The following is a 10,208-nucleotide window of genomic DNA, read 5'->3' on the forward strand; positions in this document are numbered from 1 at the left end:
AAAAAGAAATCTGTTATATAGACAAGTAACTGGCTCCTGGTATTAATCATAATGGAAGCCAAATGTTATAGAACATGTCAAACCACAAGCTCGTCTGCTACCATGGAGTTTCCACGAGAGTACAAAATGACAATAATAGCCTGACAAGTCTTGATTTAATTCCCTAGCAATAAAGTGCCATTTCAGGGGGAGAAAAACAACATGCAAAAAGAGCTTGTCAAAACATGAAGCAACGCCTTCTCTCTGCATTCCCTTTCAGGCCATGCACTCATGTTCACGAACATGCACTGAGAGGAGGGGAAATCATTCCAAGTAATGGGAGAGGAGGATTCCTGATGAGCCTTTCATGTGAGACAATGTGCTGAAGCGCGAGTGGACATGCTAGTTTTCAAAGTGTCGGCCTGTGTCACTGTAGAGGAACTTTAGGAATTTCCTTTGTTGACCCCCCCCCTCCCCTACATGGAGGAGGAGGAGGAGGAATTGAGGCACTTTCCCACACCACATATAGGACTGCTCTCTGAGGGGGGAGCTGGAATAGGCGCAGATAAACAGAAGAGGAGGGAGAGAGGGGCCGTAGTTGGGTTGCAACATGCACACAAACACACTCAGTTAGAGAGTCCTATTTCAGTTTGTGGACAGATTAAACACTACAGCCAGTGTCTGTGGTATAAATGCTGATCCAGTGTTGCATAAAACCTGAAATGATAAGATAGGAACAACTTACGCATTGCAGTATGGTCTCTTCTCGAAGCCTTTGTAATTCTTCATGTTTAGAGTCATTTTGCAGACCTCGCAGCTGAAGCATCTTTTATGCCAGTACTGTCAAAAATCAAGAGAGAGAGAGAGAGAGAGAGAGAGAGAGAGAGAGAAATGAGATCCGAGACATTTGATTCCACCTGTCTCCCACAATAGGAGACTATACCAATCATAAACACACAATAACAGACATAAACCAACACACACAGGGAAACTAAATGTATAAAAAGTAATTTTTTATCTCACAGGGAGACACACTGGATGCAGACAGGAAGAATATTGACTGTTAAAAGGTGAAGCAATGGGGAAACAGTTTGAATATACCCACACTGGACAGTTACAAAAACTTCCTCTATTAGCAACAAACTGAAATATTTTTGAAAGACAGAAGAGGAGCTGTTACGTTTGTGATCGTCAAGTATCCATGCGCATTTTTGCCATCTAATCTGTTCTCAATTAGACTGAGATCTTGGCTGATATATTTGAAAATGAGTGTTTTGTACATGCACAGCAACAGACTGTGCTCAATCTGAGAGCCACCCTTTGACTCCCTGTCTGTTCATCTCTGCAGGCCTACAAGTTTCTGTAGCTTCACCGTCCATCTTCACAAGAGGCTGTGCCTCAGTCTTCCTCACCACCCTCTCTCCCACCCACCCTCTCGCCTCCTTTCCTTTCCTCTCCTCTCCTGGCACTGGGCTGATCTGTGGCCTGAGGTTTCAAAGAAGAACTGAGGGAGGGAGGATTGAAGAAAACTGGAAGGAGGGAGGGAGGAAACATGAAAGGAAGGAGCCGGAGTGCACAAGAGGAAGGGAGCAAGCAGGGGAGGGGTGGGCAAGAGAGAGAGAGAAAGCGCCAGAATGTGAAGCAATGATCTGGCTGCTCCTGCTATCATCAAGGGAAGGGAGGGAGGAGTGCAAAGACATGGAGAGGGAAAGAAATAATGGGAGGGAAAGAAAGAGTCCTTATTAACATGGCCTCGGGGTGCTCCGGCATCCCTCATTCTTTCACCCACTCTTTATCACTTTCTACACCAATTGCCCACACACAAAACACTAATCTCATATACAAACAGCATAGAATTATGATTGAAAACAGAGGGGAAAACTGCACATCAAAGTATAACATCTCGTATGGATTATAAACATATGCAGCATCATGAAGGTTTGATTCCACAGGGTAACACAATAGTGATGCTGTATAATTTCTCTGTGCACTGGTAAGGTGCTGTGATAACACAGGCACAGATTCACAGCTGACTCTATAAGTAGTAGGATGTTGATGTTTGTGGAAGCTGCAGATGGACAGAGGACGCAGCACTAAGTATGGAAACATGACTAAACAGGCAGCACAATGCACATTTCACTTCAGACATCATTCATTCCATTAGTGAATGGCATACAATATGGCTTCAGGCTTCTGGTCTTAAGAGCAGCATTGTCAGTTCTGTCTGGATGTAATGGACCACACAGAGTGGTAAGCACTGACAAAAGACAAGTCTATGCGTTTAACACAGGTTTTTGTTGCTGTGAGGCAGCAATATTGTTGTGATGTTCGTAAAAAATAAAAGAGAAACAACCAAGTGTGGGCTCTTGGGGAGTAGAACTGTGATCCACAGCCAAACACACTCCACATCCAAGTCGGATCAAGGCCTGAGGGAGTTGCCCACGGACACTTTCTGTTACTCTTTCCACTGCTCTCCCTCTCCATTGTTCTGGCCAGTACTGCAATAGCAAATCCCATTACAAACAACAGTATACAGCAGACAGATTCCATTTCCTGTAGCTTCAGCTGACTTGCAGCTGTGGTGGCTGACTGGTGCATCTACTATTGTGGCAGCAGCCCAGTATGGTGCGATACTCTCCACCACTACAGCCGGTTACAGCCGACTTTTCATTTTCCAGATCTGTAATAAAAAAGGTAAGTCTAAGCCTTGCAGAGGATTTGTGTAAATGCAAATGGTTTTTTGGTTTTTGTGAGTCTATCAGCTGATGTGGACTTTGGACTTTGGTATTGCTTTCAAAATAAACACTAACCTGTGGTCTGTTCCAGAGACCAAGACTCAACTGTTAAGAAAACCTTTCCTAAGCCTCATCCAACCTGCTAACCCACATTCCACTGGGAAAACCCTCATTATCTTCCCACCTTCACATGGATAACAACCTTCGAGGCTGTCCCTTAGATAAAGTAACAGACTCACCGCTCTAAGTACACACTGGGATATGATCGCTCAGGCCTCGTTTGAAAGCAGGCAGGGCTGCATGTGTCCACAGTTCACCTTACTGCCAACAGTAAAAGTTAAACACTTCCCTCTCAATTTCAAAGGACCACTATTCAGCTCTTCTTTCTGGCATAGCAGGCGTATTCTCTACATGTATGGCTAAACATTAAATAGTATTTGTAAATCACCCAGATAATATCTAATGCATGCAGGCAAGTGAAACACAGGCCACGTTCAGACTTGGTAATACATTTAGTCCCGAGTGATCCAATCACAAACACGACATTCAGAGATGGTCTGCGGACGACATGGAGCCACATTCCTGAGCATGTATGAACGCAATCTATCTCCAAGACGCATTACAGCCCACCTCCTCAGCTGAAATCCATTGACCCGCTGCAGTTTCACAGCATTTTTACACGTCTCGGCACCCAAACACTGATGTAAAAGTAGCCTCTGCCAAATTAACATAAAGGATTTAGATTAAGCTTTACTTCACTCCACTCCACTCAGCAGCGCAAACCTTTACAGTCAAATTGTTTGAAAAAATAAACACGTTCTTGTGAACAAACATGACATCAGTGTCTTTTTAAATACAGAGCAGGTGAAGCCAAATCTGATTTAATGTGGTTACAGCGGAAGCATCCAATATACAGTTTCATGCCAGATCTAACCAGTCGTCCATAACATTGCCCACGCATGACTGGATCCTTCAGGATCGATGTTAATACAGACACGTTCTAGTGCCAAGAATGAACCACCCATTTGAGCTTCACCTAGGCAAGTCACAGTCTGAATATCTGATTTTTTGGTAGGATTATATACAGTCCCTTATTATGGGATCTAGCATCAGATGACTGCATGCCAGAGGGAAACAAAGAGGGAGATGTGGGGTAAAACACAGCCCATAGTTTTTTTGTTACAGAGGCTATCCAGCAGTTAGCCTTGTCCTGTTCCAAGAAAACCTGGCTCTTGGGTGCCCAGGCACTGGGTCTAATAGTCAGCTGGAAAATGAGGACACTGCAGAGACAGAGCTCTGGAAATAAAAAAACCCATCAAAAAAAAACACACCACCATCTCCCTGCATCAGCACAGCTCAAGGACACACTAGTCAATGTGTACACATGTGGGTGAAACTATAATGACTGTGTCTGTGTACATGTGTATACACCACTCTATGTAGGTTATGTGTCTCAGCGTGTGATGCATGCATTTCAGCCCATCAGGAGCAAAAATGCTCAGTCAGGCTCACAGCTCCTTTTTGGTGAGAAGCAGAAACAAGTTGGCCTGGACAGTAACCCTGCAGCTATAAGAGGGATTTCAAACTGCATTTACGCACATAAATACCACACAGAGTGACGGTTGGTGATGTTCTGACCACACATATCAACTACAGACTGATAGAGGACAATTAGGTGCCCAGCTTAAGGCTTGAAAATGCTGCAGGCCTGTCATGTCAACCACTTCCTGTGTCAACATTAATCTGTAATCTAAAGGGCACATTACTCACTAGTTCTGGCCCACTAACAACAGTTATACACATTTACAAAAACATTGTTGTCATTTGACCTTTACTGATAACTATGGCTGTATGTGAACACATTTCATGATCAATTAATTGATTAGGCATTGGGTTAATAAACTGTCAGGAAATAGTGAAATGTGCACTGTATATATATAGTCCAAATTATAAATCTATCTCTCAAAAAACCAAAGATATCCAGTTTAATTTACTACCACCAAAGACTGAGCACAATAGCAAGTGTTTATAATTCAGAAACTGGACCTTATTTATTATTATCATTTGAAAACAGGAGCACACTTAAATTCAAACAACTTTCATAATAACTGCTAAATCATTTCCTGGCAAATAATCTAGTGTTTGAATAATTGCAATAGCTGTAGTTAGAAACACACATCTGGTGATTTACATGGTTTTTGCTGATGTTTCCTATGCCAGTTGGAAATTACTAACAATATAATGACTTTTCCAGATCTATAACCCATGTTAAATTAATTTGCATACTCTAGTCCTCTGGTAATAACCAACCAATTAAGTATCAGAGGAATTTTGCACCATGTAACCCTGAAGGACATCCAATGGGACCCTGATGAAATGACTAAGACACTCTTGGTCAAATCAGAAGCAATTAACTTCAGTCAAAACCACCGCTTTATACATTTAAAGGCTGATTAGGACCACAGATTGATATATGCTGTGATGGCTCTTAGACTGAAACCATCTCTTAAAACCAACAGTAGACCATGAACACCAAAAGAGACACAAACACATTAAGTGGGCCATTACAGCAGTTAACTCTGTTTATGTGTGAGTGTGAGAGATTATTCTTGTGTGAGACAGAACATGCCTAAAGACAAAGTGCCGACATCTGGCTGGTGTTAATAGAGGAAACTCTATGCCATTAATGCATGATGGTTAATTATAAGACTACCTGATGACTTCAATTTTCACCAAAGCCAGAGGCTTCTGACACAAGAGCAGAGTATGTACTTGACACACTCTCTAAAACACCACAGACTGTCGTGTCCACCTAACAACACACACAAGACATTCAAATAACAGTGAACTGCCTTATAACAAATCATCTGTATAAACACACTAAAATAAAAACACCCAATCATGTAAAATTGTATAGGTGAGACATGTCTTCTGTTTTATCTTAATGGAAGTTGTAGCAAAAATAGAAATAAAAATACTATATTGGGAAAACAAACAGAGCTCATACACTTGTTCCATTTTTTTTCTCTGACAAAAATGTACAAAGGAGAAGCACCAGGCCACTCGGTATGGGGATTCTGACGGTAACATGCGTTTGTGACTGTGAGTCATCAAAGCAAGGCGATGGGTGGCGGCTGGACAGATTTTCTCACCTCTTTTAGCATTTGGACCACATGAATCAGCACTCAGAATAATCTGGGTAAATGTAGTGTGAAGTAAGCTCAACAACTGATTTGGCTGATTTTCTTTTTTTTCCCGCCCATCTGATAAAATGTATTAAATTATACAAAAATAAGTCTTAACTTCAGTAACCAGTCATTTCACAACACTAATGGTCTGTCTCTGCAATCTACCTTTTATGTGTGCATTTCAGTACAATTATATATAGTATTATCAAAAGAGAATGTCTAAACTAATAAATATTTAATCCATAAAAAGATCATCAAAAAACTAAGAGAAAACCTTTAAGAAAATTAAGTTTTAATGAGTTAGAAACAGGGGATTAGGTGAATTGGACACTCTAAATTGACCATAGGTGTGAGTGTGAGAGTGAATGATTGTTTGTCTCTAGTTGTGTGTGGCCCTGCGATGGACTGGCGAACTGTCCAGGGTGTACCCCGCCTATCGCCCGATGTAGCTGAGATTGGCACAGCACCCCCCGCGACCCTCTGGTGGAGGATAAAGCGGTTAGATGATGACTGACTGACTGAGTTAGAAACATTTATCAAATTTCTGGGAACAAAAATGCATCACTTAAAAATAAAATTTGTTATTAATCAGTTGTCTACCTCCATGAGCCACGAGAGGGCAAAACTGGGAAAATATTCATGACTTTAATTCAAAATGCCTGCACAAAACTGTTCAGTGGTGAAATGTAATCTATAAAGAATACAGTAACAACAAGTATAATAAGGTCAAGCTTTAGTGGTTTCATGTCATTTCAGTTGTCTGCTTATAAGCACAGTCTACTTGTTTAAGCTGTTGCTTTCAGTTAAGAAAGCACAGAGTCACTCAATGTGAATAAAGCACTCGTCTAAACTTTAACCACCCTTTTGAGCAATTTCCTGGAATTGAAAGGCAGTAGCAGAACAATTGAGGCACACTCTATAACCAGAAAGGCCACACAGAAACCAACAGGACACACATCAGCAAGCTATATATTCAAAACAGAGGAGGAAATGTAAAACAACTGCAGTATCAGGAAATTATGTGAACATCTTTCAATCCTTATATGACATTGCTTAATGTATAGTTTCCCTTCTTGGCCAGGTCTCCCTTGAAAAGGTCTCCCTTGAGGTTTAAAAGGCAACAAAAACAAGACAGCAGAATAATTGATGCACAACATTAAATAGTTAGTTGATATTAACTGCCAATTAAGCTGATATGAGACATGATTTGATATCATCTGATATGATAAGGATTTAACCGACATGGCTTAGTTCTCTACCAATGGTTTATGAAATCACAAGCTGAAGTCTAAAATATCTGCCAACATGACGCGATGGCTGGACGTATTTCACTATAAATGAACATGGATCGTATTCAGTGATGTTGGTAGACTGTGTCTCCGCCTGCGGAACGAAAGAGGCCCTGTAATGCAGACAGCACATGGGGCTAATAAGTACACAGACACAGCAGACAAGAGTGTTGAGAGATGATGATGCCTAACCACTCTAAACAAATCTCTCCATTTATCTTGAATATACACACTTCCTGAGTGCTGAAAATGGTCAGTAATCTTAAAGCGACATGCATACCAATCATTTCACTTCATAAACCAAATCTGACTTGCTTATTAGACACTGGTATATAAAACAGAATAGGCTTCCTTCCTACTTCCTTACTATATGTTTTATTGGCTGCAGCTCAACAGCAGACATCCATTTAAAGGTAAAACAAGCAGAAAAAACATCTTCTGTGACAGATACAAGGCTGACCTTTAAGCCAAAAATGCAGCTGTAAAATCCTACATTCAACCGACACGGTAAAAGTGCCACCAATGTTCAACTAAAATTCACTTCCTGTCATTGCATGTGCTCAGCCACCCACCCCCTAAGCTGGGCCCAGCCCTGCTTTAGTGGAATGAAGCTGGCAAACACACAAGCCTCTGTGGCTCAGCCTCTGCACAGAGGTGTATTATACTGTAGAAGAGGACAGTGAGGTAAAGATATTCATCATCAGAGAGTACCAATTTAGCAGTGCTGGACTCTGCTGCCTTCACCTGAGCTAGCCTAGCATGTGGGAAAAAAACCTCAGCGAACATCAGCTCTGTTGCTTTACACAAACGGGAATGAAAACGTGCATGTGTGCCGGGTTGGTGGAGGTGGGGGTGGGGTGTTTTGGCATATCTGAAGGGGTGAGCACTGATGCAGAATGGCAGCAGAGACAGACGGTAGGCTACTCCGCTGTAAGTGGTTCAGAGAAAGGAGACAGTACAACGGGCCTCTGACAAAGCACGTTTTATGGGAGTGTCTGCTGGAATGCACTGCTACAGGCCAGATTCCCCAGCACTTTCTCTGACTACTTGTGGCAATTTGGTTCATATCAATACCAGGCTTCTCGCAGGCTTACACATCTTGTAATGTTAGTGAATTTGCTTGTACGTATTCTAGAGAGAGGAGTTCTTTTGGGAAAAATCACTTCCAGCCTGAAGCAGTTTGGAAAAACATCGGTCATGGTGCATTCAAGAACACATCACGGCAGCAGAGCCATAATGCATCCAATCAAGAGCTGATGCTACTTTAGATAATGTGCTTTATGTGCTCTTTCTCCACCTTCCTTGTCTGTCAACCCCACCAGATAAGTACATCTCAACAAGGATTGATTTTCAATAACTGTTCAGACGTCCATTAGATGAATTATCTACTTGCCCCAAGCCATGCTTTTGTAAAACTGTGTAAACATATATCTGGCAAAGCAGACTCCACCCACCTTGGTAGTTAAAGTTTGTGGTGCTGTGCTTGGTTGATGCAAAGTAACAGTCTGAATGAGAACAGCAAATAAGTACAATATGGTCTTTTACCTGCCCCAATTCTAAAGAGTAACACCACATTATTATTTCTACTAATGAGGTTATGGTTGGATTACATTTTCTGGGAATGTAGATGAAGGTCCAAGAAAGAAAAGTTTACATTTTGGTGATAATCTAGACATAGATTTAAGAATTTTATTTTCAAAAAACAACAGTTAACCCTGCGAGATAAGGGAGTGTGGGAAAGAGGGCGGCCTTGATGGAGGTTTGACTCGCTTTCTCAAGTTCTTCCTTGTGTCACTTTGATGACTGACAAATTCACTGTGGGTACGATTGATGAGATTACCACCTCGACTGAGATTAATCCACAGCCTTTGACGAGAAACTGATCATCCCTGACTTGGATTAGCTCGTGAATTGGACACAGACATCAGTCCACGCTGCTATCAACAGGGGTGGACATTAAAATAATGGTTATCTGACTTCAATGTTCGTTGTAAAACATCATTATTGTTGGATAGTCATATGGGAAATCGCTTTATGCGGGTTTCTCTCTCTCTCGGATAATGAGGAGGTATTACATATCAGTTTCCTTTAACCGGGCCCTTCCATGCCTCGACTGTCGGAAACACTGCGCGGTGCTAGTTAAGCGTAAAACAAAACCACGGCCTCAAGTCAGTCTTGTTAAAGTCAACATATATATATACACACACACTTAAATATCAATACATAAAGTGATAAAAAAAATGTGCACATTATGCGAGATATGTGTTCCCTTTCCGGTTTCTTTGCCATCGCCTCCCAGAGACGGTAGCTAGCCGATTGCTATGGCAGCTAGCGAAATACCTGTCCTCTCATGGTGCGTTCAATTCATTCACAAAAAATACGTGAAATCGCTCATTTTAGGGGAGCGGGGACAAGTCCGTGCAATAGTGCATGGTTAGCGAGACTCGTGCGGGGTGTTTTTATTGAAAGAAGAAAAGGGGGAGAAAGCGAGCCGGTTTAACCGCGTTCTTACCTTGTCCAGACAATTCACTTTTTCCGTGGGGTAAACGACTTGTTTACATCTGCCACACTCCGGATTCATGTTGGAGGAATGCTCGTCTGTGCTAGTTAGCGCGGAAACCGCCGATGCCGTTCACTGTAGCCGTGCGCCGTCGAGTATTAAACACTAGCTATAGTTCACGATCATATATCAGTAGTAGGCCAACACTAATCTAGTTGTGAGTGGCAAATCCAGGAGGTTGCTGTTGTCGTTGTAGCTGCACACACAGCTGGCTGTCAGTCCACTAACCAGACACGGAAAGCGCGCTCTCGCGGCTCCCCCTCCCTTCCTCTCTGCCTCGTCCGCGCGTGTCCGAGCAGCAGAAGAGGAAGAAGCTAAATGTGAGAGAGGTTCAAATATATCTATACCTGAAAGAAACGTCTCATTATTACGAACGAGGACGTCTTTATAATGTACATAATCATCTGATGCTTCAGAGTCTGATGCGTGGTTCAACACATTTTAGCGTCGCACTGTA

At 42.1% G+C, this 10,208-nt stretch overlaps 1 protein-coding gene across 2 annotated transcripts in view; it reads right to left on the reverse strand.

The window, feature by feature from the left end:
- Nucleotides 1–10,001, reverse strand: part of LOC122784960 (LIM and SH3 domain protein 1-like) — a 29,134-nt gene extending 19,133 nt beyond the window's left edge. For both annotated transcript variants that reach the window (XM_044050418.1, XM_044050417.1), the window contains exons 1-2: nt 9,704–10,001; nt 725–819 (exon numbers count right to left, since the gene is read on the reverse strand). In XM_044050418.1, coding sequence (XP_043906353.1) covers nt 725–819; nt 9,704–9,772 — 164 coding nt within the window. In that variant the 5' untranslated portion in view covers nt 9,773–10,001. The remainder of the gene's footprint in view (nt 1–724; nt 820–9,703) is intronic.
- Nucleotides 10,002–10,208: the final 207 nt, after the last annotated feature.

The sequence above is a fragment of the Solea senegalensis genome, linkage group LG19 (genome assembly GCF_019176455.1).
Source record: "Solea senegalensis isolate Sse05_10M linkage group LG19, IFAPA_SoseM_1, whole genome shotgun sequence".
Classification (NCBI taxonomy): domain Eukaryota; kingdom Metazoa; phylum Chordata; class Actinopteri; order Pleuronectiformes; family Soleidae; genus Solea; species Solea senegalensis.